The sequence below is a fragment of the Trachypithecus francoisi genome, unplaced genomic scaffold, assembly GCF_009764315.1.
Source record: "Trachypithecus francoisi isolate TF-2019V2 unplaced genomic scaffold, Tfra_2.0 Lachesis_group17, whole genome shotgun sequence".
Lineage (NCBI taxonomy): Eukaryota > Metazoa > Chordata > Mammalia > Primates > Cercopithecidae > Trachypithecus > Trachypithecus francoisi.
The window spans coordinates 42,754,528-42,772,839 of NW_022681462.1; the positions used below are offsets into that span (position 1 = coordinate 42,754,528).

At 41.6% G+C, this 18,312-nt stretch overlaps 1 protein-coding gene across 11 annotated transcripts in view; it reads right to left on the reverse strand.

The window, feature by feature from the left end:
* BCL2L11 (BCL2 like 11) overlaps positions 1–18,312 on the reverse strand; it is a 47,209-nt gene that overhangs the window by 18,132 nt on the left and 10,765 nt on the right. For all 11 annotated transcript variants that reach the window (XR_004428257.1, XR_004428255.1, XM_033175476.1 and 8 more), the window contains one exon: positions 333–436. Coding sequence is in view for 9 of the 11 variants with exons in the window: in XM_033175476.1 (XP_033031367.1) it covers positions 333–436 (104 nt within the window). In the remaining 2 variants the exon portion in view is untranslated. The remainder of the gene's footprint in view (positions 1–332; positions 437–18,312) is intronic.

An 18,312-nucleotide genomic window follows, 5' to 3' on the forward strand; every position in this document is an offset into this window, starting at 1 on the left:
AACACACTACATGGATTGAAACCTATGTTAATAATATTTAGGTGAGACTATCTCAAAGTCTATAAATAATCCCTATTTTAGCATCGTTTTAAAGTCTGCTCATAAAATTCCTTTGCTGCCTCCTACTGTATTATTTTATTTAAGTGCCATTACTTAAACTCAGTCATAAATGAAAAATGGGAAAGGAGAAACAATGAAAGGTCACAACTCGGCAACAGTATTCATTTCTAGAATTAGCATGTAGTTATAACAAGTCACGTTGTCTTTTTTAAAAAATATGGTGTGAAAGGGGAGGGCGTGAGCAGAAAAGGGGGTAAAGAAAACATCATTACCCTCCTTGCATAGTAAGCGTTAAACTCGTCTCCGATTCGCCGCAACTCTTGGGCGATCCGTATCTCCGGGCGCATATCTGCAGGTTCAGCCTGCCTCCTGGAAGCTGCATCAGAACAAACAAAACAAAAATCACACTATGGTCCATGGATCACTGGGAAAGTTCCAAAGATAAGTCTCTAGAGGCAAGCCCATCTCACACGCTCTTTCACATTTCTGGGAGCTCCCTGACTTCAAGAACTACACCATGTATTAAAGATTAGAGTGGCACAGTCTTCTACATAACTCTGGTTAAAGAATACGAGATACAGAATAAAATTTCCTTTTTCAAAACTGGAGATTCAGAATTGCTGAATTCATTCCGACCCATTCATACACACGTCCATTTCAAGAAGTTACTCACAAGAAAATGGAAAATCCTGCCAAAGAAATAGGCTTGAAACATAATTATAACATAACAATTCAGTTTTTCAGTAAAATAATCATTCTGATCTTATTACAAGGTAAAAATTCCTATATAACTTTCAAACATTATCTAAAAATATGAGGTGAAATGGCTGTCCCATTCAAAGCCAAATAAGCGAAACCCCGAGAAACCTGAATGAGTTGGTTTCTATGAAAGCTGGTACGATGATAGACAGCTGTCGTCAGAAGGGCTACCCCAGGGCCAAAGGAAAGCATAATTGCATGTTTTGTCTCAATATTAATGCATCCAATCAAGATGAGCTCAAGTCTGCAAACACCACATGGAGAGAAAAAATGTTTTTGGGTCTAAGAGCAAAGGCATTTCTGAAAGAAGACAGAGGGAGGACTGCCCTTTCATTAAGCTGTCACTAACATTCACACCCAGTACCTTCATCTGTTTACTAATGAAACCATTAAAAGCCATGTGACAGCCAAAATTGAAGGAGAACAAAAATGTGAGTTGTCAAAAGATCCCATTATGCATTAGGAAGATTATATTCTCCATGTGCCACCAGGAAAGCATTACACTCAGAGGCTAACAGTTCAGTAAAGTGTACAGGAAACGAGATAAAATTCTTGGATTTCCACCGTTATTCACGTGTAACTTACGCTAACTTACTGTAAAAACGGGCACACCGTACTCACAATTAAACACACGTATTACGTCTTCACCAGAACAAAATATGTAAAAACCTATGATAATAGGATTTTGCAATAATAAGGAACATAACTTCCTGTTTTTTTTGTTTTTGTAAAAGGCCGGTAAAACTGACACTGATTCAGAGCTCTATAAAAGCACTTAAAAGTGAACACTTTGAAGAGTTTTTGCCAATTCCTCTAAAATCTCTTGCCTCATCTTCTCTGACCCCAGCCCCTTCCCAAGTGAATTTAACAGTAATCCCACAAAGGGAGGAACTGCTGTAGGAAGCCCTGGTGGAGAAGCACGAAGGCTGATGAACAGGAAACTTTTAGGATGTCAGGCATGGCCTCTGAATACAGCCAATCATACAAAATTTACTTTCACTGTACCTGTGTCACACAAATATTTCTAACAAATCTATAAAAAGTCTTAAAATTAGTTTTTGAACTAAACTGGGAGAAAACAAAATTTCTGGCTACATGGGATACCAGGTGATGCTGATGTCATAGTTCCTTTCCCTGGGCTTACCGCCCTTTAAAGAGCTACTCTTTTTAAGTGTTCGTTCCCTGATTTAGAAGCTTTTAACAAGTCAGTTTACCCTTAGGGGAAGAAGAAAAGTGTGTTTTGTTTGGGCACCCACTGAACAAGGGTCTCATGCAATCCTCCTAAAGGAGATGCACCTACCCATATGCACAAATGAACGTCCAGCCAGCAAGACACCATCACTCACCTCTCCTGAGCTTCAAGCTCCATCTGTTTCTCTCTACACATGACTGACAGAGAAAACTGTCTTCAACCCCGGAGTCAGAAGTGAAGAAAACACCAATTAGCAAAAGAGTATCTGTGAACTACAGATTGATGTTTTATAAAGTTGGCAGACTGGTAAAAACTGCAGGCCAAGTTACCCGATACTTAATACATCAATGATATTCACAAATCCACTCAACAAACACAAACACTCACATGCCTGACATTGTTCTAGGAGGTGCTCTGGGTATAGCAACAACAGAGGCCATGCCCTGCTCCCACAGGGCTTACCTTCTTGTGGATTAACCACTTGATTTCAACTAAGTGCTCAATTTCTTTGGGACAAGGAGACATATTTTATACTTTTTATAAGACAAAACAAAAATAACTCCCCCCATCAATTTCCCCCAACTCGTAAATAAAGTCCACTGGATTCTCTTTAACACCTTGACTTGTGTCTGTGGTTTAGAAGCTTCCATGGCTTGTGCTTGGGCTGGTAATTGCAAACACCACCAAATACCATCAAAGGGGCAGTGTCTGTCAGAAGCCAACCTATCAAAGTAGCACTTAGTGAATGCATTCAACATAGCCAGCAGGTAGGAGCTTTTAAAAAGTTAGCCAATTTCAACTTATTCATCTTAAGAGATAAATGCCCTGCTGGCTTTGGCAGAAGCGAATAAGCAAATGGCCTGTTTCTTGTACAAAAAGAAAAGTTCAGTAGTTAACATTAATTAGCCTAAATAAATTCATGGATATAAACACATCCCTAAGCTCTGGCAGGGAGAAATGGAGGATGTGTGTGTGTGTGTGTGTGTGTGTGTGTGTGTATGTCAGATACAGGAGGCTGTACTCTTACAGGTCCCTAAGCAACTCTGATGCAGATGGTTTCCCAACCAGACCCTGGTGGACAAAAGGTAAGAAACCGTGGCAATGCCCTGGAGCCCTGAGACATTATCTTTAGCATTTCAGAGTTAGGAGAGTTGTATTAACCAAAGATAATGGTTTAGAGACTAGGCTTACACTGGAATTGCATACACTGGAATTGGCAACAGCTACAGATTACTAAGACAGCTATGAACTGTATGTACTTAGGTGTCATTTTAAAAAGTTATTATGGAAATAGATACTATAAATTCACTTTGCAAAAAAGACTGATCTGTAGGGGCTACTCTAACTAGCACCTATCACTTTTTTTTAAAAAGCCAGCGTTTTTTTTTTTTGAGAAGCAAATATAGTTATTTCTTGAATTATAAACCTAAAAGTAATGGCAAACATCCTGCAGTAAAACCTAGCTAGTATGCACACAGTAGTACATGGCTATGAAGGCTACATGACAAAAACTCTTATTTTGACTACTTTAGCCCTATTCCTAGATTTTAAAAGGGTAGTTTTAATCTGTTAATACAGGGCAACATAAAGTTCAATTATTTCTTAAGTGACAAAATACCTTCTATGGGGATAGAGTAAGCGTCTCTTCAACTTCATCACTAATTTAATGTTAGTGAGTCTCACACCACATGACATCCACCAGAACAAATGAATGGGGTCTGGAAGCCCCACAGTGGCACTGATCAGCATGAGAATTAAGTTTATTTCCTTTAGCATCGGTTTGCTTTGCCACCACGATGGCAAAGGGATCCACCGGAATGGTCCTCCAAAAGTGTGCCTGGAGCCCGTGGGGTTTGGGATACAGAAATCTCCAAACACACGTTGCTCCACCCTCACTCCTGGAATCTTACCTGGATACTCAACCCAATTCCTCCCATCCTAACATATTCAAGCTATCAAAAAGATAGCCTGGGTTGACATTTCTAGTTTATAAGGAAAGTAAGTACCAAGCATAAATATTTTATTTTGCTATCTGCAAGGTGTCTGACCATCATAAATGTTGATACCTGGTCAATAAAATGGCTTTATTTGAAATGAAAGCTCTTACTCCGTAGGAAGATCAAATTTTTAACTTGGCAATTTTACGTGAACATAAAAAATTCTTCAAAGGGGAAATTCTGATGAGGTGCATTTTTACCCACAGAAAAGGTAGTTTCAGCATTTATGAAAGCACTTCACTCCATAAACCCGGCACTAATTTTTTTTTTTTTAAAGCACAATAAAATATAAAGTGCTCTCGAGGTAAAGCAGCTCCAAAGCTGCAATCTACAGCAAAAGCTCCAATCCTGCAAGCAGCAGACTCAGGCAGAGGGGACTTCCGAGGCAGATCCATGTTTTCTTTCTCTTGTTTAAAAAAAAACCCACTAATCAAAACTTTTATAATGCAATGTGTCAGATACAAGCAATTTTTGCCAAAAGTGTGCCCGCTGAATCTTCAAACTTCTTAGAAATCATGTTTTGAAGTCCAGAACTTACTAGTAACATTATTTCCTATGGAAAATACCATGAAGTATTCTTAATCCATTTTTGGGGGAGCGGGGAGGGCATTTTCCAACACCAAGGAACTTCAGTTGTACTCAAAGATGCATGTTTCTTAACAAACTATTCTGGCTCAGCAACAGACTATTTTTAAACTCAAAGTAATTTAAAATCTTAAAAGTTCAACAACTGAAAAATTAATACCGCGGTTAAGTGGTTGATAGTGAAATCAGGCTGGGGCTTTCACAAAGGACTTTCTGTAGCGCCAGCAGCCACGGCAGGAAATTTATTTTTTTTAAAGAGAGATTGTCAATTCATAATGAGCTCTGTATCAGTCAGGCTAAACTTTCTGATTTCTCTTTAATGTCCAAGAGCTGCTACTCCAAAAGTCTCTACTTCAGTGCTCCAAGGAAATGAAGTCACATTATGACATTCTCTCTCCAAAACCCAGTCGTTCTCTGTGACGATGCCATAAAATGACATCTAATGACTCAGGTGTGCGTACTGGGCGGCAGGCGCATGCCACACATAAGCATTCTCAACTGCGCCTCAGTCTGGGAACGAGGTTGGTGTGACCCTCATTTCCGAGGGACAGCTGCTGTTTTAGTTCCCGTCTTATCATTACTGGAGTTTCAAGTGTAGTACCAGAAACCAAATTAAAACTCACGGGAACGCTTCACTCTGTACTGTTTCCAGATGTTCAGATATCTACAAACACTCGGGTAGAATCAAGATTAGATTTTCAAGTAATCAGCGTGAATTAAGCTTTGAATCGATATTCAACTCAGAACTGAGAGAGGATTTTACACACAGAATAGAACATACTTTGTCAAAAAGTGCACATTCTGTCTGGCACTTGTGGGAAACAGCCAGGCACAGCCGGGGACTTGCAGGGCTGTGAGGAGAAAGAAGGCCTGTCCTTCAGACATTGCAGGGCTGTCTACCTTTACTCTCTGGACAGATTCTGCTTTAACCACCGAAAGCAATAAAGGATCCTGTAAAGGGCCATTTCTTTGTGGAGTCTGAAACCAGCTTTAAACCAATTCCAAGAGCTACTCCGAAAATGTTTAGAGGAGACACTGCCTCTGTCTGCAGGTGGGCTCTCTGAAGCTGACATTCATTTAGAGAAAGAAAAATTCCAGGATGTTTATTCAACTCTGTAAGTCTCCTTCTTTAAATATCTTCAGAAATCTCTTTCTAAATTCAGAGTTATCCAAAGCTTACAAGAGGAGGGATGCAACAGACCAGCCCACTAATGTTTCCTTATGAGACCCACCTGGGTGATGGAACTATTTCTAGTCCCAGTTAGCTATAAGGCAAAGGACAGCACCTGCCATCAGGGTTTGCGGTAAATGCTATCAGAATAACAGTTGAAATCCTCAACTCTGATGGTTCTCGGAAATAAAATAAGCAAGAAACCAACGACACACACACACCTCCCTCCAGGTCTATTTCTCACTTGTATCATTCTATTTTTTGGCAATCCCAATCAATTCCGCTGAGCCACTGGATGAAAATAAAAGTTATGAGAAATAAAGTGACAGGATTAGTACTCAAAGTTTCCTCAATCTGTCTCCCTGGAACACATTTGTGTCAAAAGCCTGGGCAGTCACATGAATTCAAGACGGTGCTTCAAAAACAGCTGCTGGAATAAAATACTATCAATAATAAAGTTTATGAGATGAGGCCAGTGTTTTCATACTTACTCTTTCAACGTGCACTGCCCACTACCTTTATGGGGCCATGGTCAAAAGAAACAGCTTTCATCAATTTCCAGCCTGATCATTTGGAAACTGACAGTAAACCAAGGCTGTGAAATTGGACAGAAGTCTGGAAACTAGTGTTCATGAGATTTTTTCCCTCTTTCACTATTATCTGTCCCTTATAATAAAAACACAAGTCTAAAGACATTAAGATTAATGTGTTATGCCTTTTTACTCATTTCTCATTCAACATCAGAAGAATTCTAATTATCCATGTCACCAGAGCTGTCCCCGACACACATATTAACATATTTACTAGCAGCTGGAGACAAGCCAGGAACAAACCCAGACTGAGCTGTGTGTGATTCCTATGTTCAAGGACATCCCCAGCTGAGTCATGACAGAAGCCCAGCATCTTGCACCATGTGGGAGACCTGGGCAGGAGCCCTCTAAGACTCCCAGCCTATGTGCCCACTTCCTGGGACAGAACCACATTTCCTAAGGCACGGCTGTCCTCGCTGAAGAACACCGAGTGCTACAAAGTTATTCCTCATAGGGAATTGAAATGTTCCCTTCTAAGCCCCACCTCAATCTTGATTCCGCCCCTGTGACTATAAAGGAAATCTATGATCCCTCTCAATCACCACCCCACTTTTTGTCAGTGAACCTGTGCCAAATCTGGTCCTAAACCAGTTCTTTCCATGTGCCTTTTATGACATCCCCTGGGAAGCCCCTTGACCACGGGCCCCGCCTTGGTGTGCTCCTGAAATCGCTGCTCTGAATAGCGTGTGTCAGTGTTCTCTGCCCTCGGTGTTCTGCTAGTGTTCTGCTGGGGAAGGACACAGGACACTGAATACTGCTACTGCTCCTTAGTTTTTCCACACCAACCTTTGTCCCAGTCTGTCTCTGGGACAGCTGCAACTCCATTTCTATAGCTTTAGATTACTTTCAGGGGATTAAAAGTGTCTGACCTGTGCCATTTTATTCTGAAAAACAAAAATAATCCCTGACCTGTGCCATTTTATTCTGAAAAACAAAAATAATCCCAAAACTAAGGACAGCTAAAAGAAGACCAACCCTGAACTTACTTTAGTGCAAAAACACAAACCCCTATATTTCTTCTACTGACAAGGTAAACTATCCAATTTATTTCCCCATAAGAAAACTATCTACAATGGTTCACTTAAGACCATTCTTTAGAATTAAAATGCTTAATTTGAAGTTACTGTAAGTTGTTTCCAGCCAAAAAACCAGATCTGGGCAACAGGGGCGGGAGATGAGAATTTAAACTAAAAATGTAAGAATTTCTGATGACACAATCAGTGTGGCTTCCTCTATGAAATTTAAAACCAGTAGCAGGAAACTGGTGATTAACATCTTTTCTCCTAAACTCACATTAAAGTCTCAAGTATTCTTGTTTTCACCTCCGACATAAGAAAGACCAAGACTCAGCTCACAAATAAGAGCAAAAACAGAATCCTAAAAAGCTACACCTTTGGCAGTTTTTAAAACAAAAATGGAAAAAGCCTATCAATTTTATGTACATGGTTAAAACTTACAATGGTGATATACAAAGTGAAGTACAACTTAACACAGGTATGATTACTGATAACACACTGTAGAGCTGAGACATAATGAAAGCTTCTCACTTAAAGTCACAAAAGGCAGCTGCTTCTTTTTATCCCACTTTGAATAAAAAGGAAAACTTTTCACCTTGATTATGCTAACCATTCGAGCAGCTACTGAACTTCCCTATGAAGGGCAATTCCGAGGGAGGATCCAGTGGCCTCATCTGTAAACCACAAAAATGTTGTATAAATAAATTGTGCCGTGTCTTCCCAGACAGATGACTTTTTTGTCACAGAAGGAAAAGAACGGGAGGTAAAGTCTTCCTTAGCACAAGTGCAAGTTAAGGATGTATAGAATTCTGTGCTGAAAGACTGTGTTCTGGTGCTTTTGAAGGTCTTCCATGTGTTTGGGTTCACACATTCCTCCTCCTACTCCTCCTCCTCCTCCCCGCCGATGCCCCCACTTTCCAGGGCAGACACAGCTGCTACCCAGTGAGTCTGTATCCTAGACGAGAAACACACTGTGTGATACAGATAGAATTGAGATTGTTCTGGCCAGGTGCAGTGGCTCACACCCATAATCCCAGCACTTTGGGAGACTGAGGCCGGCAGATCACTGGAGGTCAGGAGTTTGAGATCAGACCGGCCAACATGGTGGAAACCCATCTCTACTAAAAAAAATACAAAAATTCACCAGGCGTGGTGGCACCTGCTTCTAATCCCAGCTACTCAGCAGGCTGAGGCAGGCAAATCGCGTGAACCTGGGAGGTGGAAGTTGTAGTGAGCTGAGATCGCGCGCCATTGCACTCCAGCCTGGGCGACAAGAGCAAAACTCCGTCTCAAAAACAAAAAACCAAAACAAACCCACAAGAATTGGGATTGTTCTAACTCAATGTAGGCCAGTTCCCCATAGGCACCAACTCCCCACACTGCTGTGACCACCGCGAAAGGGCCGTGGCCCTAACACTGAGATTTCCAGGCAGGCTGAGGCATTTGCCCCAGGGCTGTTAACAGGCCTATGGGAGGACTAAGGCTGGGCTGGGTCACCTGCTGGAACCTCCCACTCCACACCTTACACTAGAGGAGCAGAGGAACACAAAGATGAGTCAACACCTTCTACAGTGTATGCCAGGCTTTCTTTGCAGAGGACAGAGTTCTAAGCTCCAAATGAGCACACTGGTGAAATCCAAGTGAAAAGAGAAGGGCCTGCTGGCACTCATATATTGCATTAAATGCCAATGAGAGTATCTTCAAATCAACAAATATTGCACTCATGCTATGTATCAAACTTTTTCTTAAGTTGGTAAGTTGCTTTGACTAATTTAGTAGAATTTATGCTCAAGTATCAGTAAAAATGAGGTGTAAACTCACACATATACTAACATTGTATCTATTCAGAATTCACTACTAGACTACTTCAGGTTAATGTCTTTCTCAAGGGACCAAATAACAGACAAATCAACAAGAAAATACACTTTTAGTCTTTTCTCCACCACACTTAATCCCACAGAAAAGTAACTCACTCAACAGATCAGGTTATTGAGCTTGGCTCACCTCAGACACCTTTGCAGATGCACATGCCTAACAGAAAATCAGATTGCATCCACTTAAGCTGCCTTCTTTAAAAAAAAAAGTATCCAACCACTCCTTAAGTCTTCTATAAATTGCTAATAGTAAAATGTTTTAGGAACTGGAATGGGAAGCATGTTATGACCCAGTAATACAATATATTTTGGGGAGAAAAGGCCCCAAGGTAATTCAAATAGCTGAAATCCTTACATTGAACGTGTTTCCATTTAACACACACACTCTTATCAGCTTGAAATGATTTTTTTTTTTTAATTTTAGCTTCAAAACCATTTCACTCCTAAGAAAGGGAAGTCCAAACTAAAGCAAGCATTATGTACTGTGCAGAGGGCAGTCTGCCAGCACCAAAGACCCAAGTTCAACCTGGGGCTCCAACACTAAGCACAGCCCAGACTCATGTTCAAATCCCCAAGTTCAGTTTCCTCACTCTGAAAGCAATGTCAAGTCCCCACTGCAAGGTTTGCAGACACAGCACTTGCAGTCGACTGGCTGGCAATGACTGTGAGCGCAGATGTGTGACTCAAAGGGAGACATGCTCCATGGGAAGCCCACACTCCTGCCTCGTGGTCCACACAGAAAGGCAGAACAGGAGGAGAGCTGCATGCCAGCAGCCCTGTCTCAAGGCTATTTCTTGCCACACCTGTCTTCGCAAACCACAACTCTACTCACGAATCATGTGGATCTAGTCCAAGGCAGAGAAGAGAAAATACAAAGCACATTTTGGTTTCCCAGAGGACATTGGGGAAACAAATTCATTCTAAGCAAATACTTAAAACCACGAAGGCCTGGCCTCTTACAAACGGGTTAAACTGGGCAAACGTTGTTTATACTGACTGTTTACTTCTGCTACCTCATAGTGTGTGAAAAAAGCTTACCAAGAAGGATCCATAACTCACTCACTTAGAAATACCAACATTTTGATTATCAATGGCCAATAGTCTGTTTAATTGCCTTCTCACTAAAGGAGTTTAATTACCTCAGGGAAAAGAAGGAAAAAGCAGTTGTAGGAGTCTTGATTTCATTCACACAATGAACACTCCTAAGGTTAAATCAACGAGCAACCAATGTACCCCTTATTTTGGGAAAAAGTACATAAGCTTGGATTGCAAGAAAAAGTACTTGAGTCTATGTCTCACGTCTCAAGACACATTTTGAACTATAGTCAAGTTTCTGCCAAATCAAATGGGCCGTCTCCAGCAGGTGTCCCCAACTCAGCCCCAATTCAGAGAGAGCTGGGGGTGGGGCAGGTTTCCAGATGTCTCTCCATGATTTACCCAAGAAGTTGAGGTTCTTCTCGGGTGATGTTCGGTTCACTGGCAGGTTAGCGGTGATTCAGACCTCCTCTTCCCAACCCCTCCAGGCCAGTTTCTAGAAAAGATGTTCTTTTTTGCTTGCTTGTTTGTTCTGGGACCCAGGGGATTAGAATTGTAGTAGCATTTCCAGATGAATTCACTTCCCTAGAAGTTTCCTATACTCCTGGAACGACAACTCCTTTTCACGGAGAGCAGTACAGAGCACTTCATTACAGTCATGCTCACTAACCTCAGGGCTGAGGGCTCATTGAGGGGCAAGGGAAGATTCCTGTGTGAGTTTCCACCAGGCGCTTTCTGTCGATTTGCTTATGGAAAAACTCCCCATGACCCTCAGAGGTGAGCACTATGAACTCACTTGATGGCTGAAGAAGCTGAAGCTCAGATAGACTCACTGCTCCACCCAGGTTCCATGGAGGGTGGGCAGGACTGGACCTAAAACCTGCTCCAGACCCAAGGGCAGCCTGTGGGGGAGACAGCTACCAAGAGCAACCTGCCAGTACCAAATCCCATGATCCTGCCCGATGGAGATGTTCCTTGAAAGATTACTCACTTTGCAAAAAACAAGGCAGACCCCAAAAGAGTAAATTAGGGGGCAAATGTTCACCCGGAGTACTTTCGGTGATGGTCCTGATGGGACCAAAGCTTGATCAGCCTGGACAAAGTGTTTACCAATGCAAAAGACATAACGGTTAACACTGAATCACACAAACAAGGTACGCATGCCCAGTGACAGGCTGCTGGGAATGCCAAAGACAAAGATTAAAATTATAAACAGCCAAAGTTTTAATAAGTATTATTTACTAAATTTGTTCTGATTATAAACATAATACTAGTTATGACAATTGCATACATACACAAAGGCACACAGAAAAGACCACCTGTGGCCAGGAGCAGTGGCTCACACCTGTAATCTCAGCACTTTGGGAGGCTGAGGTGGGCACATCACTTGAGGTCACGAGTTCGAGAGCAGCCTGGCTAACATAGTGAAACCCTGTCTCTACTAAAAATACAAAAATTAGCCGGGCGTGGTGGTGGGTGCCTGTAATCCCAGCTACTCGGAAGGCTGAGGCAGGAGAATCGATTGAACCTGGGAGGTGGAGGGTGTAGTGAGCTGAGATCACTGCACCACCCTGGGTGAAAGAAAAAAGGGAGAAAAGACCACCTGTAACCAGAATACAACAATACCCACTACTGACAGTTTAACGTATTCTTATATTTTTGACATGCCAATGAACTTCTTTAATACTAAACTAGACTATCATAAATAATCTTGCAGTTTTTTAAAACTTAACATCAGGCAAACAGGCATTTCCCCTATGCCATTATTCTTTTTAACACCATGAAGACAGTACCAGTCTGCCAAACAAAAAAGGCAGAATAATGTAGATTCTCCCCTTCCATTAGAGGACCAAGGACAGTCGTTTGGCTGTATAAACAATGCTGTGATGAACCCCCTTGCATGTATGTTTCTGCTAGCACTTCCTGAAAAAAAAAAAAGGGAATGTTACGTCTTCTGCTCTGTACCTGCAATGCACAGAGCTTACATCCAGCCCAGGAGCAAGCCTGTGAGGTCTCCAAGGACAGGTGTTTGGCTTCTGTCCACAGTGTGATGAGACTTGCAGAGAAGGAAGGCAGTCTGAGGTCAGATGCTCCACCAGTCTCAGCCATCGACTGAGCAGGGACCAGAGGTGGATTAGGCTAGAAATGTCATCACATGAGGAATACATCGAGAGACTGAGGCTGGCCTAACAAAGAAGGAATGGAGACAACTTAATTCTGGTGTGGGAGGTGGAGACGGGTAGGGAGAGGTGGTGGTTCATAGCGAGTCCTGTGACAGGCAGGATGACCACAGACATGGGGTATGTGGAAACTGGGCCAATGATCAGATTTAATGGTTTTAAAGTAGGTCAAGCAGCAAGGCATCAGAATGTACAGCAATCAGTTGGCAATTAGGTGTACATCTCTAAACCTACCACAAGTACCCTAAATATAAAACAAGTCAGAATCTTTAGTAAGAAGTCCCCCCTAAGGCATGTAAAATCGGACTTGGGTTACCCAGACATTTTCAGGAGTGATGTTTGAAAGCAGCACAGAGCACGCCCTATGGGCACACCACGAGAGTCACACACAGTAGAGTTACAGCAATAGATATTATGGTTATCATCTGAAAAAGGCAGCCTGGATCACAGCTAAATATCTTTCCATCATTGTAAGTCTGTTATTCCATATAGAGAGTAAAAAGAAAGAGTGAAAGAAGTAACTTCTAAAATTCAGAGTAGTCTTTGCAGTCAGAGCCAATTGATACTGCTATGGTATGAATGCTACATCCTCCCAAAACTCTCGCTGAAACCTGACCTTGAAGGTGATGGGTGTTAGGAGGTGGGGCCATTGGAATGGGATTAGAGATCTCACAAAAGAGACCCCAGAGAAACCCTCACCTTTTTTATCACTCGAGGACACAGCTCGAAGGTGCCGTCTAAGTGGCCCTCACCTCACACACTAAACCTGCTTTCGTCTTGGACTTATCGCCCTCCAGAATTGTGAGAAATAAAATTCTGTTGTTTATAAGCCACCCAGTCTCAGGTATTCCTTCAGAGCAGCTCAAAGGGACTAAGACAAATAGTCACCATAAACACTGAAAGGAAGCTGCAGATCTCTAGTTCCACTGAGGTGGAGAAGCCATCTCCCCAGGTCCTTCCTCTCCCAACTGAAGACCTGAGACAGAACCCCAGACAACCCTAGACAGAATACAACCAGCAGGCCCAGGAAAACTGAAGTGGGAAATAGGACGGGCTGCTGGGGACCTCAGGACTTGAGGGATGACGGACAGGGAGTATGCCATTTTCCTCACTCCCATGTATCCTGGACAGCATGCTGCAGAAGAAACCTCCAACTGCGCCTCTCCAAGAGGCGTAGATAACAGCTCCATGGGAGGCCTCTTCTCCATCGCTAAGGGACTGAAAAGAGGGTGACCTAACAACAGAAAACCACTTCATGATTCCTGCCCTACTCCAGCCAAACAGCAATGGGAAAACCACAACACCCCTGGCAGCAGCTCCACAGCACAGCATGGCCAGAGTGGGGAGTTGATCTTCCAGGCCATCCCCAGCCAGGGGACGCAAGAGGTGCCCTGATTCCACCACCAGATGGTGTCAGCAGGCCGATCTCCCAGATCCTGCCCGGCAGAAGCAGGCAGAGGTGATCCGGCTGCCTTGCCAGAGCAGCGTTAGTAGGACAGTTATCTAACTCCCCTCCCAGGGTAACATTAGTGGGGCTGAGCAGTGAGCAGTGAGCTAAGCTTCCACCTCTACTAAACAGCAAGGTGTGGGCACAAGGTGGAATTAGTTAGTTGACATGACATTACATACACCCACTGAACCAGACAGTGCAAAACAAGGTTCATGGGCCCACCGTAGCCTTGGGTGTCTGGGCACCCAGTGGGTACTAAGTCTCCACCCTATCTGACTAATTAAAGAGAACAAAAGAGAACTCCCCGACCCAGCATTAAAGAGGGAGAATCAGGTAATGGAAAGTGGGCCCGGTTGGCATGTTGTACCCGACTCCCCCACCCCTGGTGGGGAGTTCTGGCCTCTACTCTGCAGAAACAAGGTGTGAGGCAGCCCTCTATGGTCTCCCTGCTTCCTGGTGTCAGCAGTGGCTGAGGGAGCCAAGCTTACACACCTCCCCCAACAATTGGACACAATAAAGCAGTGTGCACTGGGGCCCCTATTTTGCTTGGAAAGTACCAGCAAGGCCAAGGAGGAATCTGAACTTCCAACTTACCTAGTAGAAACAGGCAGAAATCATAGAATTGAAAAATATAATTAAACATAAGTTTAAAAACAATCAGTGAATATGAGGCAAAATCAATAGAATTTACTCAATCTGAAGAGAGAGAAAATATACTGGAAAAAAATGAACAGTTTCAGGGACTTACAAGACTAACAAATACACTAACATTCTTATCATCGTAGTTCCAAAGGAGAGGAAGGGACTGGAAAAGTATTTAAAGACATAATGGCTGAAAACTTCCCAAACCTGGCATAAAACGTGAAACTCCAGATTCAAGATGCTGAGTGTACCCCAAAAAGGACAAACCCAAAGAAACCCATGACAAGACACATCACAATTAAACCTCTTAATATAAAAGACAGAGAATCTTGAAAGCAGCCACATAGGAATGATACATAACTTAGTTGAGAACACCAGTTCAAATGACAAGGGATTTCTCATCTAAAATCATAGAGGCCTGAAGAAAGTGGCATGTTTTCCAAGTACTGAAAGATACATTAACGGCGAATTCTATCTTCAGTGAAGATATCCTTCTGGACTGAAGGGGAAATAAAGACATTCCTGGAAGGAGAACTCAGAGGAGTTGTTACTAACAGACCTATCATTAAAGAACTAAGGAAGTTCTCTAAATGGAAAGGAAATGACAAAAGAAGAAAGCTTAGAACTTCAGAAAGGAAAGAACATTGGAAGGAGAAACATGGGAGTGACTATTAGTAGACCAACAGTACTTTCTTAAATCATATTTGATGGTTGAAGCAAAAATGACACCACCAACTCATTCAGTGCTCAATGTACATGGAGGAAACTTAGACAATTATATTTGAAAAATGGGGCTAAACGAGCCTAAAGAAAAGTAAGGTTTCTATTCTTCAGCTCCTGTCATAGAATGCTGTGACCATTGATACCAGCAGACTTAGAATATAGATTCCACACATATACTATAATACCTGGAACAACCACTAAGAAAATGATACAGAGCAATATATTTCAAAACGCCACAAACAAACCAAAATGAAATCCTAGAAAATGTTTGCATAACCCACAGGAAGGTTAGAAAACAAAAAAAGAAACAAGGAACAGAGGAAACAGAAGACAAATAATAAAAAGGCATTTAGACATATATCTTATCTTAAATGTACCTGGTCTAGACAATGTAAGAGACAGATTTGGCAAACCAGATAAAACAGGTTTATCTAAAGACATGCCATATATAAAAAACTTACCTCAAATACAACACATGCAGACTGAAAGTGAAAGGATGGAAAAAGGTAATACTATGTTAACATTAATACATTAATGTTAAAAAAGCAGAAGTGCTATTAATACCAACTAAAGTACATTTTACAGCAATGATAGAAGATTGGATCCAACGTGAAGACATTTTAAATGTGTAAACTCCAAACAACAGCACCTCAAAAGACATGAAGCAAACTCTGATACAGCTGAAAGGAAACAGCTGGGGATTTCAGCACCACATTCTCAGCAACTGACAGAACAAGACAGTAAAATCAGCAAGGACAGACAAGAACCGAACAACACAACCAACCAATAAGATCTGAATGATATATACATAATGAACACTCTACCCAATAGCAGCAGAATACAGATTTTTTTTCAAGTACCCATGCAGCATGGATCAGTCATCAAAAGACCATATCCTGGGCTATAAAACAAATCTCGACACATTTGTAAAACTGAAACAGTATAAATTTGCTCTCTGACCATAATAGAATCAGAAAGAAAACAGTAACAGAAAACAGGACAGTCTCCACAGATTTGGGAATAAAACACACTTCTAAATAACCTAGGGTCAAAGAGGAGGTCTCAAAGGAAATTTAAAAATATAGAGAGAGAACTCAATGAAAATGAAAACATAACATACCAAAACACATGGGATGCAGCTAAGTAGTGGTGAAAAGCAAATTTCTAGCACTGAATAAATGCTTACATTAGAAAAACGAAAGAGGGTAAGACTCCACCATCTCTGGTCCTGAGACATGGCCGCTTGGTTTGTGGATGGCAGTTCCAAGGAGAATGGACAGCACGTTGTTTGGAAGGCTGCCATTCTAATTGAAGAAAATCATTTTGCTTTTGAGTTGTTTATAGCTTATAATTGAGTAAAGCATACTTTCGTGAGCAAAATTTACCTTTCTGAGTTCTCCAAAATTTGGAAACTACTCATGAGTATTCTTATTTTATGGCAATACAGTTATTTGCATAAGTTCAGTAAGAATCTGTTTTCTTTTGTAACAGTCACCAAAATAGACCATATCCTGAGCTACAAAACAAACCTTGACACATTTAAAAGAACTAAAATTGTACAGAGTACGTTCTCTATGCAATTGGAGACATGGGTTGTTTTACAAGGCTTTAACTGAATGGCATATTTTCAGATATGACCAGACTGCTTTAAAGAATAAAAAGCCCCTTGAAAAGACAGGCCTGGTACCTGTCTACACAGTTCCCTTACAAGGTTCCTGACCTTTGATAAGCAAAGAATGTCATTTTCCGACAGGCCCAAGAACCTCAAGATACTTTGGGACCTGGAGGAGAACGGAATTCACCCGATTTGTAGGTATTACAGGCAATGTTTGGTGGCAAATTTTCAGCTTGGCTTTCAAGCCTGGAGGCTTCTAAAAGTCCAATCTAAGATTTCTTATGAAACAATTCCAGCAAAGCCAACTTAAAAAGAGCCTACATGGCCAATCACTTTTCTTGCTGCACTTTAGGCAAATAATCAGGCTAAATATAACGAGACTAACATATATTTTGCAAATAAATTGGTCCTTGATAGGAATGGGGAAACTGGAGAGAAAAAAACATGCTCCAAAGACAACTATAGTACCTGCTATCAGATTCTAGCCCTAACCATTATTTTTGAGTTTTTATTACTTGCCTACAATTCAAACTGCATCCTGAATTATTTCCCAGCTACAAGTCTCTAAAGAACTGAGTTCTAATTTTCTTCATGTTCTTTTTCATTATAATCCTTATGTGGATATTAACAGTATTTATCTTGTTTTGCTTCATCCGAGAAAACCAGAATCAAGGTATTCTGAGGACTGCAAATGATTCGTCAAAGCCTGAGAATCTCCTTCATTTGGAATCCCACTGTGCCCGATCTATTTTTCCATTGCCAAGGCACACTACTGGTAAAGCTATACAAAATGAAGCACACCCACTAAAGGCTCAGGGACTACGGCAGAAGAGCAAGGCACATGAGACTGTAAGAGCCAGACTGGGGGCTGGAGTGTGGAGGCCAAACAACTCCATCTTGGATGCTAATCTGCTGTGCTGACTTCTGATTAACCCTGGTTTTGGGAATGCCTCCAAGATTTCTATTTTATCTACTGTTCCTTGGGTACAAGCATGTACTTACCGTCAATCCTGTCCTTAGTTTCATATTATCTCACCATAAATCCTGCCCTTAAGCAACTGTCCTGTACATCCCTTCTGAAGCATATATACCCTTTCCCTATGGCACATAAGCCCTGGGTCTGGAGGGTAACCATGCAGGGATCTACCATCTCATCTTGAGGCTGCCCGAGATAGTGTTTCTGTTTGTAAATATGTATTAAATGTTTCCTTCTGAGAAAACAATAAGAAGAAAAGAGAGGAAAGGTCTCAAAACACTATTCCAAGTTTCCGTCTCAAGAAACTAGGAAAATAACCTACCTAGCACAAAGCAAGAAGAAGGAAATAATAAACAATAAAATTAATAATAGGAAAGTAGAGAAAAACCAGTGGAACAAAAAACTGGTTAAAAAAAATCAAAACTGATAAACTTTTAGAAAGACTGA